Source organism: Myotis yumanensis, unplaced genomic scaffold (assembly GCF_028538775.1).
Source record: "Myotis yumanensis isolate MYYU_CA2020_CCGP unplaced genomic scaffold, mMyoYum1.0.hap1 SCAF_1, whole genome shotgun sequence".
Lineage (NCBI taxonomy): Eukaryota > Metazoa > Chordata > Mammalia > Chiroptera > Vespertilionidae > Myotis > Myotis yumanensis.
This window is the reverse complement of record NW_027223752.1, coordinates 151377237-151398688: the sequence shown is the minus strand read 5'-3', so window position 1 is coordinate 151398688 and position 21452 is coordinate 151377237. Positions and strand designations below refer to the sequence as shown.

At 44.0% G+C, this 21452-nt stretch overlaps 1 protein-coding gene and 1 pseudogene across 1 annotated transcript in view; both read right to left on the bottom strand.

Annotated features, from left to right (window-relative positions):
* Window positions 1–8673, bottom strand: part of LOC139020176 (ankyrin repeat domain-containing protein 26-like) — a 114383-nt gene extending 105710 nt beyond the window's left edge. The window contains exon 1 of the mRNA XM_070429947.1: window positions 8464–8673. Within this exon, the coding sequence (XP_070286048.1) occupies window positions 8464–8673 (210 nt within the window). The remainder of the gene's footprint in view (window positions 1–8463) is intronic.
* A 7762-nt stretch (window positions 8674–16435) lies between these two features.
* Window positions 16436–20509, bottom strand: LOC139020137 (glutamate dehydrogenase 1, mitochondrial-like; annotated as a pseudogene).
* Window positions 20510–21452: the final 943 nt, after the last annotated feature.

Here is a 21452-nt window from a genome sequence, read left to right as displayed (position 1 = left end):
AAATTTTTCTGTCATTATTTCTTCAGATAGGTTTTCATTATCTTGCTCTCTCCCTTCACCTGCTGGCAGGAACATAATCTAATTGTTGGTATGCTTGAAGTTATCCCAGAAGCTCTTTACACTGTCTTCATATTTTTGGATTCATTTTTCTTTTTGCTCTGCTGACTGGTTATTTTCTGTTTCCTCATATTCCAAGTCTTAATTTGATTCTCAGAATCTTCAACTGTACTGCTGAATCCCCCAAAATTATTCTTGACTTCAGTTAGTGTGTGCCTAATTTCTGACGGATCCAGGTCCTTTTTTATGTCTTTGGTGTAGTCATTAAATCCTTGTAAGTCTCACTAAGTCCCTTGAAGCTTTCATTAAAGATCCTTGAGCAACCTCATAACCATTGCTTTGAATGCTGTATCTAGTAATTTGCTTGCTTCCATTTCATTTAGTTCTTTTTCTGATGATTTCTCCTGTTCTTTCATTTGTGATATGTATTTTTGTCATGACATTTTTGGCTGCTTCCCTGTGTTTGTTTCTATGTACTAGGTAGAACCTCTATGTCTCCTGGAATTAGTAGAGTGGCCTTGTATAATAGGTATTCTGTGGCTCAGTCTCTTTAGGAACCTGAGCTGGGCAATCTAGGTGAACCCCTGTGTGGGCTATGTGCAGAATCATTTATCTGTGCCTTGACTGATGTTGGTGTCACTAGGTGCAGTTGACCTCCAGGCCAATGCAGTGTGAGGATCAGCTGGGACTACATTGGAAGAGATGTTGTGAAGGAGATACATTTTTTTTGTTTGAGATATTTTAGCAAAGTGTGAAGCCTGACCAAGGACATGCCATTCATATGTTAACGGTGGTACAAAGCGCTTGAGTTGTATTCAAATTGCATGTGGTTGGGTCTCAGAGAATCACCAGGGTGGAGCAAACAGTTTGAGACAAGCTGATGAAAACTCAGATATGGGTGCCTGTCAGTTCTGGGATGGGGGAAGTCTCAGCACAGGAACAATGACCTCCGTGAGCACCTCTGTCTCTGAGAAAGCTGCCTCTGAGTACTTGCCCTGATGCCAGACAATCCAGTTACTCCCCGATTGTCACAAGTTCCTTTCAAGCTGCCACCACCAGGATGGAGTACAAAGTGTTTCAGTCCTAGTAAGTTCTTGTGCTGGCCCTTTAAAAGGAACTACCTGGGTCTCCCACAATGTGTGTTCTTATCAATCAGCCACAATGCTTGCTCATTTTCACAGCTTGAAGTTAAATGGGATTCTCTTCCCCTCTCTGGAACCCTGGGTTGTGGGCCTCGTGTAAGAACGGGACACCCTTGCTTCTCACAGGAAGCCTCCATAACCACAACATATATCAAGATTAGAAAAAGACGCCACATGTTGTTGTGGGACCAGCCCATTCAGTGCCTCTGCCCTTCCTACCCACCAAAATGTGCTTCTTCTTTACTTCTCTAGCTGTAGGAATTCCATTCACCCGGATGTCAGGTGATTCTGAATGATGGTTATTCTGTATCTGTATTTTAGTTGTAATTTTGATGTGGTTATTGGAGGTGGCAAGTACCAGGGTATACTTATGTAGCCATTTTAGTTCTTCTGTGCTTTCTATTTTTTAATTATATATTTTTTCAAAAAATAACTCAGTTAGAGAAAGAAAAATTTCAAGTGACCTCACTTAATTGTGGAATCTAAAGATCAAAATGTACTGATGAACAAAATATATCCAGAGGTAATGGTGCATAGAATAGAACAACAGATCTAGGGATGGTGGTGGTAGGACAGGAAGAGATTAAACAAAGAGCATATATGCATAACCCATGGACACAGACAATATTATGAGAAAGTTCTGTGGTGGAATGGGGTGTGGTTTAGGTGGACACACCCCACCTAAGGGAGGAGGACAAAAAAGGGACAAAATGGGAGAGTTCTGTAATACTGTCAAAAACAACAACAAAAAATAAAAATTTTTTTAAAAAGTACTTTTAATTGATTTTAAGAGAAAGGAGGGTTAGAGAGAAAAACATTGATGTGAGGGAGATGCATCAATAGGTTTGCTCCCATAGGCACCCCAACCATGGATCAAATCTGAAACCTGGATAGGTCTCTATTACCAGGAACAAACCCCAAGACCTTTCAGTGTACAATAAGGTTAATGGATGGTGCTCCTACCACCTGAGCCATACTGATCAGGGTGCTATTTTGAAATTTTTAGGTTCATAAGCACACTAAGATGTGACTAATCTATAACAACTTACATATTACATGTAATAAAGCTATATAACATAAAACACATATGTGTATAATTATATATATTTATATATATATATATATATATATATATATCTACAGTAATAAAATACAAACATGCAAATTGATCAAACCTTCACTATGCCTTAACTCAGGCCCCCCAGCCAATCAGAGCGAGTATATGCAAATTAACCCAACCAAGAAGGTGGTCGGCAGCCACAGAACAGGAGCAAGCAGGAACCTTGGTTCCCCAGTGATGGAAGAAGCCAAGCTTCCCACCAGCCATGGCCAACTCTGAGCTTCACTGAAGGCAACAAAGTTTCAATTATAGAAGATAAATAAACCCCAGATACCTGCTTTCAGCCGGCCATGGCCACGGAGCTGAAGCAAGCAGGAGGCTTGGGTTGTCCCTGGTGATGGAGGAAGCCAAGCTTCCCAGAAACCATAACCTGCTCTGAGGTCCAATCAAGGTACATAATTTCAATTATAGAAGGTAAATAAATGCCAGAATAAAAAAAGAAAAGAAAAAAAGGAGAGGCTGGGAGCTTCCGTCGCTGGCAGGGCTTGGCCAGCCTGCAAACACCCATCAACCCCTCACCCAGGCTGGCCACGCACCCCAGCGTGAGCCCTACCCTTATCCAGGACACCCTTCAGGGCAAACCAGCCAGCCCCCACCTGTGCAGCACGCCTCTATCCTCTATAATAAAAGCATAATATGCAAACTGACCCTAACAGCAGAACAACTGAAAATGACTGGTCACTATGACACACACTGACCACCAGGGGGCAGACACTCAATGCAGGAGCTGCCCCTTGGTGCTAAGTGCACTCCCACAGTGCGTGCTCCACTCAGCCACAAGCCAGGTTGATGGCTGCCAGCACAGTGGTGGTGGCGGGAGCCTCTCCCACCACCTCAGGCAGTACTGAGGATGTCCAACTGCAGCTTAGGTCTGCTCCCTGCTGGTATGTGGACATCCCCCTGAGTGCTGCCAGGCTGCCAGAGGGATGTCTGCCTGCCAGCTTGGGCCCAACACCTCAAGGAGCGTGCCTAAGCTAGCAGGTGGACGTCCTCCAAGGGGCCCCAAATTGCAAGAGTGCATAGGCTGGTCTGAGAGACCCCCCCGAGTACACAAATATTTGTGCACGGGACCTCTAATGTGTGTGTGTGTGTGTGTGTGTGTGTGTGTGTATTAGCGGCCCAGTGCACTAAATTGTGTGCAGGTAGGGTCCCTGCCAGGGTTCTTGTTCCAGTATTATGAAGGGTTCAGGAAATCTGGAGAAGGCTGTGCATAGATTAAATAACAATACAGAGATGATGCATAATTTTGAAAGGCATTTGGGGATCAGAGGAACCTAGGTTAAAGGAAACTAAGATCTCCTTGTCTCAGGACCCCATGCTTTTGATTAACACAATTGGTCCTGAGGCAAGGCAGAGATATATACTTCAAAGGGTCGGGGTTTCCTATACAGAGGCATTGTGAGATTTGGGGAATTAACTTACAGCTATTCAGGTGTTTGGCCAGTAGGAGGCAATTACATGTAGATTAAGATGCCCTGAGCTGTCTGGCAGCAAAGTATCAGTCAATCCCTTTTGGGGTTTGGGGAAAGGCCATCAGCCATTCCCAGATTCAGCCCTGCTGTCATCCTGGGATTGGCTTCTGGCAGGGCCCTACGCCTAGTCTGTGATCAGGTCCATCTTCTGCCTGCTCACCAGTCCCTAGTCCTGCCCCGCCGCCGCCACCAACCCAGTTCCCCTCGCCATTCCCCAGTCCCACCATACTTCTGCCTCCCACCCTGTTCACCTCACCAGTCCCCAGTCCACAGCTCTGAGACCCGCCCTGGTTCTCCATTCACCAGCTGATGATCAGAGCCTGCGAGCTTGCGGGGAGGGTCCAAGAGGTGGTTGATGCACCTCATAGTGACTGGTAGAGCAATCATTCTGGTCGTCACACCATTATGGTCACTGGTCTTTTATTTTACAGGACTAGTGTCCATGTAAATTAAATTTGTGCATGGTGGGGGCGGGGGAGGTGTCCCTCAGCCAGGCCTGCACCCTCTCCAAACTTACACCCCTTGAGGGATGTCTGACTGCTGGTTTAAGGATCAGGAATAAAATGGCAGTCGGATATCTCTCCCGCAATCTGGGACTTCTGGCACCTAACCGCTCACCTCCTGCCTGACTACCTGATCACCCCTAGCTACCTTGTCTGCTGGCCTATTTGCCTCCAACTTCCCCCGCCCCCGGCCAGTGTTCTTGCCCCCAACAGCCCCCTCTGCCAGCCTGATTGCCCCTAAGTACCCTCTACTCCTGGCCTGATCACCCCTAACTGCCTCTGCCTCAGCCCTGACACCATGGCTTTGTCTGGAAGAAAATCCAAAAAGTCTCCCAAAGGTCTCCCGGCCTAAATAGCACATTACCCTTTTATTAGTATAGATAGAGGCCTGATGCATGGGTGGGGGCCAGCTTGTCTTCCCTGAAGGGGTTTCCTGATCAGGGTGGGGGTCCCCATGGGAGTATTGCTGGCCTGGGCAAGGGGCAGGGGCAGTTTGCAGGCTTGCCATGCCCCCATCTGGGTGGGGGTCCCCGCTGTGGGGCATGCCCAGCCTGGGTGAGAGGCTGGGGGCTCTTTTCAGGCCAGTCACACACCCTTTGGGGTGAGGATCCCTGCTGGGGGTGTGGCCAGCCTGGGTGAGGGCTGATAGCTGCTTGCAGGCTGGCCACGCCCCCATTGGGATGAGGGTTTCCGCTGGGGGTGGGGTTGGCCTGGGCAAGGGGCTAATGGCCTTTTGCAGGCTGGCCACATCCCCATGGGGTTAGGGTCCCCACTGCAGTTAAGGGGGCCTGGGCAAAGGGCTGTAGTTTGGGGGTAGTTTGCAGGCTGGCCAAGCTCCAGGCTTTGTCCAGAAGGACATCTAGAAGGTCTCTGGAAGGACTCCCAATCAAATTACCATATTCCTTTTTTATCAGTATAGATATATATATACTTTACAGGCACAGTTATAAAACAGCTCAAGTGTCCATCAGTAGATGAGTAGATGAAAAATGTGTAGTACATTTCCACAATGATATACTATGCTACTGTAGAAAAGAAGGCACTCTTATACCCTTTGCGACAGCATAGACAGATCTGGAGATTGTTATGCTAAATGAAATCAGCCAGTCAGAGAAAGGCAAATGCCATATAATCTCACTTACACATGGAATATAATGAAGAAAATAAACTGACAAACAAAATAGGACCAGAGGCCTGGATTCCTGGGCCAGACTCACAGATCTCAGAGGAAGGGGTGTGGGGAAAGGGAAGTGACTAGCCAAAGAACATATATGCACATATGCATAGCCCTTGGACGCAGACAACAATGTGTGAAGCCTGAAGACTGTGTGGAGAGACACTAAAGTGTTGAGATGGGAGACATCTCTGACAGTGTCAACAATAAAAATAAAACATTTTCAAAAGAAGTCCAAAAGGCAGAAAGTGAGAAATGAATTTTAGTGAGCACGATTCATATGATTGCTCTTCCTGAGGATGCTTTTATTCATAATAATATTTCCTAGAATTTCCGTACATGTTCAAACATGAAATCAGATTTTTTAAAAAGGAAATGTTCATTTTTAATACAAATGCTCAGAAATAAATTTTATCACATTTTGCATCTATTTTTCACTAAGATCATAGTCTGTTTGTGTGTATGTATAACCAAAATGAGTTTTTCTTATTAAGACATTGTTATTTTCAGAAGTACTGAGTGAAACAAACTATAAAAATTAGATTTTAGTATAAATAGAATTGATGGGTACTGGGAATATATCTATACTAGAGGCCCAATGTAAGAAATTTGTCCGGGGGTGGGTATGTCCCTCAGCCTGGATTGCACCCTCTTGCAATCCAGAATCCCTCAAGGGATGTCTGACTGCTGGTTTAGGCCCAGTCCCTCAGTGGATATCCCTCTCACATTCTAAGACCACTGGCTCCTAACCACTTGCCTGCCACCCTGCCTGCTCTGACTGCCTGCCTGATCACCCCAAACTGCATCTGCCTCGTCTCCCACACCCGGGACCTCCGCTTTTCTCCTCCAGCTGGCTGCAGGCACCTGGTACCCAGGCTTTCCTCCCTCTAGCCAGCTGCAGGCACCTGGGCCCCTGCTCTGTCAGAAAGGTCATACAGAAGGATGTCTGGAAGATGTCTGGTCTATCCAGTATATTTAGTATATTACCCCTTTATTAGTCTACTAGCAGATTTTTAAATGTGGTGCTCAGGGCCAAATTGCCTATTGCAAATGTCAAAAACAATGTAAAATTTAAACAGCAGTATAAGGACAATCTTCAAAAACTGGATGGATGGAAAATATTATATTACTCTTTTACCTTATTCCCTTTTTTCCAGGGACACTAAATATTTTCTCAGGTGTCCATTGGTCACTTATACTTATGCAAAAAAATACTGTGTTCATTTTCAAGTTATAGTTTTTTGTTGTTGATCTCAAAGACTTCTCTGTAAAAGGAAGACATACCTTTCCTCTGATACACATATACTGCAAATATTTTGCAAGAACGTTTTCTTTATTTTGCTAAAATTATTTTCTGATAGAGTGTTTGAAACATTTTAAATATATTTTCATTGATGAATAAAATATATTTTATTCAATGTTGAGAGAGAATCATTGATTGGCTGCCCCCTGCACACTCCTACAAAGGATAGAACCTGCAACACAGATGTATACCCAGACCAGGAATCGAGCCATGACCTCCTTTTTCTTAGGTCAACACTCAAACACTAAGTCATGCAGCCGGACTTGAACTTTTTATATTGCTCAATCAACCTCCAGAAGTCTTGTGCTTCAAGTCTTTGTCAACATTAAAAAACAACAACAAAGTATAAACAGACATTTGTGTATTCTCCTGGTACTTTTCTCATTTTGCATATTTAAAACTTTTCATCTGAGATTTATTTGGAGTAATCAAAATATAGCTAGTTTTATACAAACACTTAACATAGAATCCTCCACCATTTTTCATTGACCTTTTCCTACAAATATGAAACGTCACCAGTATCTACTTCTAAAGTGTTACATATATTTGGAGGTTTGGGCACTTTCCATTCTGTTCTTATCATTTATCTGTCTTTTCAGCTAATAGTAAACTAATACTTTGTGGAAATGTATAGCACACATTAATAGCTAGAAGGGTAAACTTGTGTCTACTATGCAAAATTTGTCTTAATTTCATTCCAATGATGGGAGATAACATGTAACTCAAAAATTTTAAAGTATATTGAATTGGTTGGTAAAACTAATAAACAGGACAAGCACACATTTTGAGAAACTCAGTCGTCATAATCAGGACCACAGCCACCTTCCCGTTTCAAAGTTGCTTCTGAGTTCCCTCCATAAAGAACATAGGTTATTAGATTTTATCCAAGGAATTTTTAGCCCAGAAGTGGATCTATTATGGGAATTATCTCTCTCATTGTGCACTTTTCTATAGTATGTAACATCATGGTATAAAAATGTGTATGGTATAAAATCCTATATAAGAAAAGCCTAATATGCTAAGTGTCGGTTATCAGTTACCTGTTCAACCAATCAAAGAGTAATATGTTAATGATAAGCTAAGGCCACTTACCCACTCGCTATGAAGTGCACTGACCACCAGGGAGCAGACACTCGGACCAGTAGGTTTGCTTACTGCTGAGGTCAAGCTGATCAGCACTGAGCGAGATGGGCCAGACATGCCCTGGAGCCCTCCCATGGTCCCTCTGCAGCTGGCCAACCTCTCGTGTCACTCCCTGGCCCCGAATGTGCATCAGTAGGGGCCCTTGGCCTGGCCTGCACCCTCTCACCATCCAGGACCCCTCAGGAGATGTTGGAAAGCCGGTTTGGGCCCAGTCCTGCAGGCCAGGCCAAGGAACTCCACTGGTGCATGGCTTCATTATTGATATGTAGTTAAATCACTTAAAAATTGTTAGTAAAGTGTTCTGTAAGAAGAATTCTGTGTGAGTCCATGTGTTTTTATTTTTTGCTGCTCATAAATTTGGTCTGAGCACTTGCCCCAGGTCCGGTGTCCACCAAGGAGTTGCTGCTGGGCCTTGCAAGGGTGTGCCTCTCCCAGTCCACCCACCTCCTCCCAGTGGACCCCAGGCTGCCAGCCTCCCAGACCCTATTACCTGCTCATCCTGTCCCTATCATTCAGGCTACTTTTCCTGAACAATAGGATTTGCCTCACTCTCCACAGGTTTCCCACGCTGGCAGCTTTGTGGATGGCGCCCATATCTTCATCTCCATAGTGGGGCATTCTGGCTCCCAGGCCACTGCTCCCAGGACTGGTGGGGGAATCCATGACTCCCACTCTGGAACTTCTCAGAAAAGGAAAACGGTTTCCCACGCTGGCAGCTTTGTGGATGGCGCCCATATCTTCATCACCATAGTGGGGCATTCTGGCTCCCAGGCCACTGCTCCCAGGACTGGTGGGGGAATCCATGACTCCCACTCTGGAACTTCTCAGAAAAGGAAAACGGTTCTGCATGGCAGAGAGTCTAGGGCTTCAGAGAAGCCCCAACTTCCCTCTGCTTTTTGAACCTCCTGAGCCAAACACGAGCTCTCTAGCCAACCACCTTATGCCACAGCATTCAAGCAGGGCAGTTTGGCAGTTAACCATCTCCTCTCGGAATCATAGTAACCAAGCAACGGCCTCTGACATCACTACCCCTACACATAGAGCCTTGAGGTCAAAGGTAGCCAGAGCACATGTGCAAAGCCCAAATATCTGAAATCTCAGAGACTACCCTGGTGGGTGTGTCTCCCTGGTACAAGCTCCCACACCAGCACCAGAGGGTGGCGGTCCCATAAGTGGTCAAGAGCATGAACTAAAGTTGCAGATTAGATCCCTGGTCCCAAGTTAGGGGCATGCATGCTAGTGGCAGTCAATTCAAGTCTCTCTCATGTGTATGTTCTCTCTCTCTCTCTCTCTCTCTCTCTCTCTCTCTCTCTCTCTCTCTTTCTCTCTCCTCTCTCTCTCTCTCTCTTTCCCTCCCTCTCTCCTAAACCTGCTCCCTCCAGTACTTTCCTTCCACAAAGTAATGAATAAATATTTAAAAATTTTAAAAATGGGGAAAATATCCTCAGTGAGGATTAATAAAAATAAAAATTAAAAGAAATATATCAGTGATTGCCTGTGGGAAGGTCTGGGTTCTGCTCAAACATCCCTGGGAGTTGGCCAAGTATTTCCAGAGGCTTGTAACAGTTACTCACCCAGTGAAAAAGCAGTCTTTGCCTAAGAACAGAGCTAGGGTGGTGTGAAACTTCAGGATACACAAGGAATTATGTCCTAGGAAACTTCCCTTAAAAAAAAAAACTCTGCAACCAAAGCACTTGTATGCATGCATAGAAGCATTACAAATATACACAGCCATTGGGAGGGGGGGGTGAGAGCATGTGCTGGGGGGTGGGAGTGGCCAGGGAGAAGCTAATGGGGGAAAAATAATATTGTAATAGCTATGTACAGTCCAGGGGGGGTGGGTACTTAAAATATCAGGGGAACAACTATGTAAAGTACAATATTGTCTAACCACTATGTTGTACACATGAAACTAATGCTATATAATAAAATGTTAATATGCAGATAGACTGACTGACAGAACAACCACACAACCAGTCACTATGACATGCAGTCACCACCAGGGGGCATGGACGCAGGCAGCAGAATTGGGAACATGGGTGTGTCAGCCACGGTGGGATGGTGGAACAGGTTAGTGGGGCACCAGACCAAGGCAGGGTGCTGGTCACTGTCATCAGGGTGAGCCTCTGGTACTTATTGAAAATTCTTTGCTCCCACACATTGTGGTCCTACCCAGCACTCACAACTGCTGTTGGCACTGGCCCCACTCACACCTGCTGCTGACACCCGGCACTGGCCCAATTGCTTGGCGCCGTCAGCGGGTATGTGTGGAAGCTGCTGGCCCCAATTGCCCCTGAGGGGTTCACACCTCCCCCTGCCCCTGAGGGGCGATCCGGGCAGCAGCTGCCACTCACACCCACTAATAGTGCCTGCCCTGATCGCACCCACTGCTGGAATGAGCCCCAATCACTCCGTGCCATCAGCGGGTGCAAGTGGGGCTGGCGCTGTCAGCACATGGGAGTGGTGGTGGCAGCAGCAGGGCTTCTGGCAGACAGGGGACGGTGGGGCCATGGCAGTAGGGGTTGGGCAGTGACTCAGAGGATGGGCCAAGACCTGCTCCTGTGCCCACCTCCGCCTCGAGGTCCACAGTTTCTTTCAAGGTTCACAAATTCATGCAGTGTGCCACTAGTACAGAATAATATTGAAAAAAAAAGATGGAGAATACCTCCTCTCTAGTCTCAGGTGTGTCACCCAAGACCCACAGCTGCCAAGTCACTGCAGCTTGGCATCTCCTGCATTGAGCGTCTGCTCCCTGGTTGTCAGTGCCTGTCATAGCTACCAGTTGGAAAGTTGGACATTCAGCCATTTACTTAGGTTTTTATATAGAGAGATTTATGTATTTATTTATTTTTTTATTTAGAGAGAAAGAAACATCGATTTCTTGTTCCACTTATGTATGCTTTCCTTGGATGCTTCTTCTATGAGCCCTGACTTGGGGATCAACCCACAACCTTAGCGTTTCCTGACAATGCTCTAACCAACTGAGCTTCCCAGCCAGAATGGTATTTTTATTTTTGCTTTTGAAATTATTTTTGTTGTTGTTGACATTATTATGGATGTGGTATTTCTTTTTCTTATGTAAATTTTGCCCACTTCTAGACATATCAGGGATTTTTCATTTTTTATTGTGACAGACTATTTTGCCATTATCATTATGTTTATTGCATTAATATCTGTACATTTGATAATCAGACTGAAGAAAGCTGTAATTTCATAACTGGTGAAGGAGTTGAGAGTTTATGGCAGTTTTTCAGGAAAGGCAAACTGCATGGTAAAGATTTCACCAGAAAGATATTGAGGAATGTTATGATGCAGATGGAAAAACAAATAAAGTAAAATGCAAGCAAGAGGGGTCGTTTTTATTGAAGAATAAGATAATCGCTAAAAATAAAATTATATAAAATGGCTATTTTTCCCACAAATCACATTAGCCAAATTTTTCAGTAACTCATTTACTGACCTTATCTTCACCATCATGAAGCCTCTTGTACTCCATAAGTGTTCTATATTCTTTAAGATTAACAAACTTAAAGTCTAAATACTCATTTCCCCTTGCTTCCTTCTTTCTCTACCAGCAACTTCTGTCTTTCCATCTTTATACCATGTGTTAGGAAGGTAAAATAGGTTGACTCCATATTCCATAGAAACTGGTATAAACATGTGAGTACATACAGAGACTCCTTTTAGTGTAGTTCTTGATCCAGCAACTCCAAATGGACTACACCTGCTACGGTGGGTGAAACACACAGGAGCAGGAGCTGCCCCACAGCAACAGCTAATACAAACCCAGCTAACTCAGAACTCACCACATTCCCACTGCATTTGTTAATGATTTCAAGTGCTAACCAAAATGAAAAGTAACAGAAACCAACACTGCACAAAATGCACCAGAAAAATGTGAAAGTTTGGCAAACACATCTTACAGCAAGACAAATACATAGGTTTTAACTTATTCTTCTGTGACCATTTACTGCCATTTTGTTCTTTGTTGCTTGAGTAGTTCACAAAATTGCTTGGAAATGGAAGCTCAGAAGTTGAGTGCCTGGGCCTTCAGCAGACATTGCTGCTGGTGACAGATTCCCCACTGAGGGATGAGTGCCTTTATTGGGAAAGGAACAACTATCAAAACCAACAACAAATTCTGAGGCCAAACATGTGTCACTCAGCAGAGCTAGACCAACTGGTTTTGGTGTGTGTGAATGGTGTAAACGATGATCACCAAGCAGTTGCCTCCTACATCAGCCCAACTAGAAGTTATCTATTGTCCCTTATTTGCTCCTCAAATTTACAGGAGAGGCTCTCTGTAGTGACATGTGGCAAGAAGGGTCTGATATTTCCTGTGCAGCCTACAATGAGGATCAAAGACATGACCCGGCTACAGAGAGGTCGGAAACACACACCAGGACTCCAGGTCAGTTGACCCTAGTGTTTCTCCATGGATCAGGGATACTCAGAGTATAGGTTATGCCAGCTCTGAGTTTCTGTGTTTCCTTGGTCAAAGAGCAACTGGAATTTAAAATTTCCCATTCCCACATCTCTGTGGAAACTAATTGTAGACCCAGAGCAGATGCCCTGTAGAAAGGTATTTCTTGGAACTCTTGTGCTTATCTAAGACTCAAATAATGCCCTGGTTCAGCTTTCCTGCACACTCATTTAAGTTATGCTACTGGAATTCATAATGTGTTGACAAATATTTCTTTTGTGATGAAAAACAACTGAGAGATGGCTGCCTTACCAAATCTCTTAGCAAAGGTTTTCCAAATCCGGTTGAAATGCTGTCATTAATGTTTTTCCTAGTAAGAGTAACCAAGAAAGATGTGGAACACTTTTCCACAACTGATTCATTTGTTCTCTGTGATGTGCAAAACCAGGGAAGACTTGAAAATATTCTGAACATTGAATGTACTTGTGAGTCAACCCACAGATCCATCAGCAGAGTGGAAGTCCTGACTGATGTGGTGTGTAGAGAACCTTGGTCCAATCACTGGCTAAATGGTAAGCAATCCAAACACAGCAATAACCCTTAGGAAGCAAGATTCAAATTCTTTTAAATGAACAGAGACATGAATGGCTGCACACTCCAGTAGAGACAAACTTCACAAATTGCACAACATCTGGAGGCAACTTACTAAACAAAACAAGAACAACCTCTACAAAGAATATCGATTCTTTCTCATCATTGATGTTTCTATCTCTCTCTTCCTCTCCTTTCCTCTCTGAAATCAATAAAAATATATTTTTATTTTTGCAACACTAGCTGAAATTCAATGAGAATAGAAAGAAAATAAGTAAGAAAATGTGACCCGTACTAAGAAAGAAAATAGAAATTGCTTATCTCCTCCAGATGCTGGATTTCGTATAGACTTTAAAACAGCTATTATGAACATGTTCTAAGAACTGGTGGAAGCCATGTTGAAAGAATTAATGAAAATTATGATGAAAATAATGCAATGCATGGAGAATCTCAATTAAGATAGAGAGTATATGATAGACCAAATAGAATTCCAAATAGGATTTGGAGCTGAAAAATACAATGATCTAAAATGAAAAATTCATTGGGATGAATGATTTGAGATGGTAGAAGAAAGAATTCAGTGACCTTGAAAAATCAAATGAAATTATTCAGTCTGAAGAGGAGAGAGAAGGCAATGAAGAACAGTAACAAAGCTCAAGAGACCGGATCAACATCAAGTATTGACAATCCCAGAAGGAGCAGAGAGACACTAAAGGATGGATAAGTATATTTGAAGAAATGATTGTTAAAAACTTCTCAAATGTGTTGTGGCCGGGTGGCTCAAAATGTTGTAGGTTGTATTCCTGGTAAGGACACATACCTACGTTGGAGGCTTGACTCATGGTTGGGGTGCACCGGAATCAACCCATCGATGATTCCCTCTCACATTGATGTTAATCTCTCTCTCTCTCTCTCTCTCTCTCTCTCTCTCTCTCTCTCTCTTTCTCTCATCAATAGATACATATCCTCAGATGAAGATTTAAAAAAAGAAAACTTCTCATCTTTAATGAAAAACATTAATGTACAGATCCAAGAAACTCAACAAATCCAAGCATGAAACACACAAGGACATACACACCTAAAGGTCAAAACTGAGAAAAGCATCTTGAAAATGAGAAATAAACAACCTATCACCAAAGGAGAGAAACATTTTGATGAATTGCTGGCTTCTCACCAAAATACTGGAAGTCAAGGATCTGTGGGATAACATATTCAAAGTTATTAAAGAAAAAAAACGGCCTGGATGGTGTTGCTCAATGGTTGAGCATCAACTTATGAACCAGGAGGTTATGGTTCCATTCACGGTCAGAACACATGTCCAGTTTATAGGCTCAATCCTCAGTAGTGGGTGTGCAGGAGGCAGGTGGTCAATTATTCTCTCTCATCATTGATGTTTCTATCTCCCTCTTCCTCCCCTTTCCTCTCTCTGAAATCAATAAAAATATATTTTTTAAACAACAAGGAAAACTTTAAAAAAGAAAAAAGCTGTCTGACCATGTATTATTCTATATCCAGCTAAAATATTCTTTTAAAAAATGCATATTAAAGACATTCCCAACAAAGACTGAAAATGATTATATAAAGTGCAGTTATAGCACTGTATTTTTGAGTTGTAACATATACGCATACTACATATGACAGTAATAGCAGAAACAGAAGAACAGAAGTTACTAGAATAAAGGTAATGTATTTTACCAGAATTAAATTTGTAGTATTTTGAAGTATACTAGGATAAGTTGATGTGTATTATCTTCACTAAAATGTAACTTAAATTAAAAAAATGAACATAGGGACATTTTTATCTATGGGAAAAACAGAAAACACAAAGAGAAATAGCAGATATTAAAAACAACTTTATGAATATTAAATATGAAGGAACCATACCCAGAACTCAAATAACATAAGAGATTGCCAGACTGGGTTTTAAAAGGCAAGATTCAGCTGATAAAGGACTTGTATTCATAATATGTGATTTCTTAAAATGAATAAGACAAACAACCCCCAAAAGGGTTGGGAGTCATATATTTGAATATATATCTCTCCAAAGATACACAAATGGTAAACAGCATAGGAGAGAACACTCATTATCACTTGTGCTAGGGAAATGTAAATTAAATCCACGATGTGATACTGCTTCATATCCACTAGACGGGGCCTCAGCAAAAAGACAGACTAAAAGGGGTGAGGTGAAGTAGATGAATGATGATGGAAGGCAACCTGACTTGGGGTGGTGAACACACAGTACGATATACAGATGATGATCTGCTGTGGAACTGTATACCAGAAACCTATATAATTTCACTGGTCAATGTCACTGCAATACATTCAAATTAAAAAAAAAAGACAGACTATAAGAAGTACTACTGTACAAGATGCAGAGACACTGGAACCCTCAAACACAGATGGTTGGAGTACAGTATTATATAGTTAGTTTGGAAATAATTCCTCAGGTTCATAAAAATTACCACATGACTCGTCAACTTTTACCCTAGAAGTCTACTAAGAGAAATGAAACACAAATCCACACAAAGACGTGTACACACACATTAATATACACACACAAAGAGGGAGAGGGGGGAAAGGGAGGAGAAGAAAAATAGGGAAGAGGCAATCAAAAAATTAGGCAAATGAACAAAACTGATGAATCTCTGTCAAGGGTATATGGAAGGTCCTCCTATTATTCTGGTAAATTTCTGTAAACGTGAAATTACATCAAAACTTAAAATTACCTTTAAATACTCGGGATAACAAGGAAAACAGAAGCTGACCTTCATACCTATTGGCACATGAATGATGAATAGATCTACAGGGTCCAGCTGAAGTTTCTTCAGTGATGTTTCCAGGGCATGTCGAACCAATTATGGTCAAAATGAAGTAGACCAATGCTGCAATAACCAAAACAATATTTTAAAAAATGGTTTGTGATGTCACACATTTGGGAACTGAAATTCAACATCATGGTTAAGAGACTGAGAAGCGAGTAACCAACCACTGTGATGGTCTCAAAATAGGAAGTCCCAAGGCTAAATTCATGTTACTTACTATAAATGAGGCTTTTAATGGGATACTGAGATTTATTTCAGTGACTGTAAGAAAACTGTCAATAAAATGTAGGTGGGCCAGGAAAAGCAACCTAAATGTTTCAAGGATTAGCAAACTCATTTCTGAAAGGAGAGTCAGAAATGTCAGGCCAGGGGAAATGGAATCTACTGCCCTACATAGGAAATGCCAGGAAGCAGGACTGCTCAGAGGTCCACATTCGGAAAACAAATCATCATTGATGTGGACACACATAGGACCATTCTGTAGAGACCTCAGCTCTCTTTGTGTTGGAAGCAGGCTTTTCCACTTAAGAAAAATTTTACAAATTTCAATAAATTCGATGCTGACTTGAAAACAGTCTTTCCTAGTCTGGCTCCCCTCTGGGAATAATATGTCACCCTCACTTGGACATGTGCTGAGAGAATTTGCTGAAGAATGAAAGGAGTGGATCCACTCTGCAGTGGCTCAGTCAATCCACAAACAGATGGAGAAGCTAATGAGCAAGTGGTAGTTAGAATCCCTTTCATATATGAAGGTCAAACAGCCATAACTGATATACTGATATGATTTAGGTTCTTCGGCCACTCAAAGTAAGATATTGTAACGCTGCCCCGCCCCCCCCCCTCCACCCCAGCATTCAGGTAGAGATATGGAATAACCATGATGTTTCTCTCCAGGAAAATATCTGCTTCTAGAGTTGTTGGCCCATGGGCACCTTCAGCAATGATCTTGGCTTTGAATCTGGGTGTACTGGACTTGGTCGAGCTGCTTCTCACTGGCAGCAGGGATCAGTATGTCACAGTCGGCCTCTAAGATGCCCCCTTCATAAAGCTCTGCCTCAGAGAAATCCGGGATTGATCCATGCTGCAATTTGAAGTCTTCCAGTTCCTTTGGGTCAATACCATCTGGATTCCATAGACTCCCATCAGATGCACCAACACCAACACAGTTAGCACCAAAGCGATGCAACTATCTCATAGAGTGAAGGCCCACATTACCAAATCCCTGAACAACAAATGTTTTATCTCCAAACCCTGGTGTCATTTCTAAAATGCTCATATAAGAAGCTTCATTGATGAAGTTTTTGATTCCATGGAAAACTCTCCAGCCAGTAGCAGAGATCCACCTCTGGACTGATGGGCTTGCCAGTGCCATAGGCAAGGACATTAATAGCATAGTGCCCGATGGTGCTAGCACAGGTGTCCGAAATCCAGGACATCTCTCGCTCCCCGTGCTCATGTCTGGGGCAGGCACAACAATGCCCAGACCAATGAAGCCCTTCTTTGCCAGTTCCATGGTAAACCTCCTTGTGATCTTTCCCAACTCATTATCGGTATAGTTCTTGGGGTTGATCATAACACCAGCTTTGGCACCCCCAAATGGCACATGAACATGTCCTCAGAGAAGCCAAAGCTTTCACTTCATCTACACTCACCTCAGTGCTGTCAGGAATAGTTACCTCCCTGGCAGGGCATGCGGTGCTGGCGATGCTGGACCTGGTAGCCCTGGATGACCTCCCAGGAACTGTCCTGGCGCCAGATGGGGAAGGACAGGCTCAGCACATGGTTGCAGGGCTTGATGATCCGCATGATGCCGCGCACCCGCTTCGGCTCCTCCCTCGCTCTCCCTCCAGGGTCTTGAAGTCCTCCACCAGCTTGTCCTCCATGATGCTGGCGCACAGTGGAAGAAGTCCTCCACCCTCCTGAAGAAGTCCGGTCGTCCTGGCCGTCAGCCGCTGCCTGGCTGTAGTGTCACCAGGAAAGTGGAGGGAGCTCCGGCTGCAGGGTGGCGGCTGCAGGCTGCCTGCAGGCCAGGCCGGCCCAGCAGCGCAGCCAAGTCAGCTGCAGCAGAGCCCAGGGCTGCAGCCCGATGCCTTGCCCAGGCAGTGGGACATGGCGGGGGCGGAGGAGAAGTTCTCTGAGAGGCTCGGGACCATGGGAGGGAGGGAGGGAGGGCCCTGCAAGGGCTGCCCTTTTAAGCCGCAGCTTCCTGCCCTCAGGAGGGGTCCCTCCCCTTGGCGCCCACTGCCTACCCGGGAGGAATGACTTTGGGCTCCGGGCCAAGGTGGCCTGTGAATGGCAGGGGGTGGGGCGGGGGGCCCTGGCCTCCCTGGAGCCTTGCCTCCTCCTCCTCTTCCTCCCCCTCCTCCTCCTCCTCCTCCTCCTCCTCCTCCTCCTCCTCCTCTTCCTCCTCCTCCTCTATGGTCTCCCAGGCCTCCCTGGCGATGGCGCATGCAGGTCAGGCTGCAGGACCCCAGATTTTTATTTTGTTTTCCTCTTCAACATTTTTGACACTGTTCTAATAGTTTTATTCAGTATTGAAAGCTTTTTAGGAAATTTTGACAGTATTTTTGTACAAAACATTTTTTTGAAAAAAACACTTGTTAACTTATTCTATTTTAACTTGCCAAATTCTATAAAAAGTTAAGAAATAAAAAAAAAAAAAGAAAATGACAAGCCTCACTGCATGGCCCACGTGACTGTGCAAGCCCCATGCAGACCCAAGCACATTGCCGGGCATGCGCACTTGAGCCTCCTCAGTTGCTGCGCATGCGCCTTGCTGCCAGCATCCTGGGAGGAGAAGGAAGGGAGGCGGCCATCTTCCTGCATCGCATCCTTTCTCCCATTAAGACTGAACTGGTGGATGCAGAGAGCAGCGCCCCCAGGACTCTAGTGAGCATGGGAGAGTGGGAGGAGGAGCCCGGGCTTCGTAGGGGCAGGTGCGGGTTCTGTGGCCTCCTAGGGGGAGGGCCCGAGGTCAGCGCCTTTCTCCTCTCAGGCATCATGGCCGCGGGGGCCCTGGGAGTGCCCGCATGACCTGGACAAGGAGGGTGGTGCGCCCACGTGGACAGGGATCAGCAAGAGTCTGGGGTATTATTTCAGGTGCCTGGATCCTGTGGGCACCAGGAACGGGAGGAGCACAGGATCCAGAGTCGTCCTTGGAGCCCTGGGCAGGGGGTGGGGCGGCGGTAAAGGAAAGGCCTAGAAAGGGGAAGGCCCGGGGACCGCAGCAGCGCCCTGGGGTTTGCAGTGCGCCAAGCAGAAGCCAAGGGAGAGGCGGGCATCCCCACTGCACCCCCACTGGCCAGCTCTCCCTCCCTGCCCACAGCACAGGCAGCCTGCAGAGCCTCGGGCCTGTCTGTGGTCCAGCTGAGCTCTATTTAAGGGGAAATGGGACTCTTCATCGGGAGGGCGGCAAGAGCAACCATCTCGCAAGTGTCTCTCAAGCAGCATTTTCCTAAATGTCTTCATACCGGGGATCCAGTCCTCGCCTTTGTCACCTGCTTGAGGGGATGACCCTGCCAGAGGGTCATGACATGATGTCTTTGCAAGCCCATGTGCTTGGTATAACCAGAAAGCCAGCGCACATATTTTTAAAGTACTTTCAAAGTTAAAATAAAAGAAAGAAGTCATTTAACCAAGAAAGTAGTATTCTTTTAAGTACATTATCCGAAACCAAAATGTTCTACTTCAGGTGTGAACTATGAGTTGGCGTGTAAGTGCAAGATCCTTGTGGAAAAGAATACTAGGAGAAGATGAAGAGTCTCCCCAGTCTCCCCAGCCAGTTGAACCCGTGGTTGTGAGTCCTCCAGTGTCTATTACCAAACATTTATTTTTCTGAAAGTTCTGTTTAAAGAAAATAGATAAAGTGGGAAAAGCTTCAGTTCTGGTAAGGAGAAGGAAGCATTGATCCAGGATAATTCCATAGGAAGGTTTCATTGTTTTAGGAAGATTCCATTCTGTAGTTGCCTGTAGAAATACACCCTATGACTCCTTTCTCCTGCCTTTTTTCTCAAATTTAAATTCTTTATTGTTGAAATTATTACATATGTCTCCTTTCTTCCCTATTGACCCCTCTCTGGCCATTCCTGCCCTGCGCCCTCCCCCCCACATGTCCTGCCCCCTACTGTCCGTGTCCATTGGTTATGCTTATATGCATGCATTCAAGTCCTTTGATTGACTTCTTACCCATCCCCACTTCCCCCCTCCCCTGCCTTCCCTCCATGGCTAGTGTGTCTATTCATGCTTCTGTGTCTCTGGGCCTATTTTTGTTCATTAGTTTACACTGTTCATTACATTCCACAAATGAATGAGATCATGTGATATTTATCTTTCACTGACTGGCTTGTTTCACTTAGGATAATGCTTTCCAGTTCCATCCGTGCTGCTGTAAAAGTTCCTTCTTTTTTACAACAGCATAATATTCCATTGTGTAGATGTGCCACAGTTTTCTAATCCTCTCATCTGCTGATGGACACTTAGGCTGCTACCAAATCTTAGCTATGGTGAATTGTGCTGCTATGAACATAGGGATGCATATATTCTTTCTGATTGGTGTTTCTGGCTTCTTGGGATAGAGTCCTAGAAGTGGGATCACTGAGTCAAATAGGAGTTCCATTTTTAGTTTTTTGAGGAAACTTCATACTGTTTTCCACAGTGGCTGCACCAGTCTGCATTCCCACCAGCAGTGTATAAGGGTTCTCTTTCCTCCGCATCCTCACCAGCACTGGTCACTTGTTGATTTGTTGATGATAGCCATTCTGACAGGTGTGAGATGATACCGCATTGTCGTTTTGGTTTGCATCTCTCGGATGATTAGTGACTTTGAGCATGTTTTCATATGCCTCTTGGCCTTCTGTATGTCCACTCTTGGTAAGTGTCTATTAGGTCCTTTGCCCATTTTTTGATTGGATTGTTTATCTTCCTTTCGTTAAGTTGTATGAGTTCCCTATAATTTTTGTAGATTAAAACCTTATCAGATATAAAATTGGCAAATAATGTTCTCCCAGACAGTGGGCTCTCTTGTTATTTTGTTGATGGTTTCTTTTGCTGTGCAGAAGCTTTTTATTTTGATATAGTCCCATTTGTTTATGTTATTTTCAGTTTCCATTGTCTTAGTAAACATATTTCAATGAAATATGTCTGATATTTTGCTGCCTATGGATTCTTGTTGGATTTTTATGACTTCCTGTCTTACATTTAAGTCTTTGATCCATTTTTGAGTTTATTTTTATGTATGGTGTAAATTGGTGGTCTAGTTTCATTTTTTTGCATGTATCTGTCCAGTTTTCCCAATACCGTTTACTGTAGAGACTGTCTTGACTCCATTGTATACTCTTGCTTCCTTTGTCAAATATTAATTGAGCATAGTGGCTCGGATTGATTTCTGGGTCCTCTGTTCTATTCTATTGGTCTATATATCTTTTCTTGTGCCAGTACCAGGCAGTTTTGAGAACAGTGGCTTTGTAATATAACTTGGTATCTGGTCCTGTGATCCCTCTAACTTTGTTCGTTCTCAGGATTGCTGCAGCTATTTCAGGGTCCTTTTTTATTCCATATAAATTTTTGGAGTGTTTGTTCTTGGCCTGTGAAATATGCTGTTGGTATTTTAAAAAATATTTTTATTGATTTTAGAGAGGAAGGGAGAGGGAGGGAAAGATAGAAACATTAATGATGAGAGAGAATAGTTGATTGGCTGCGTC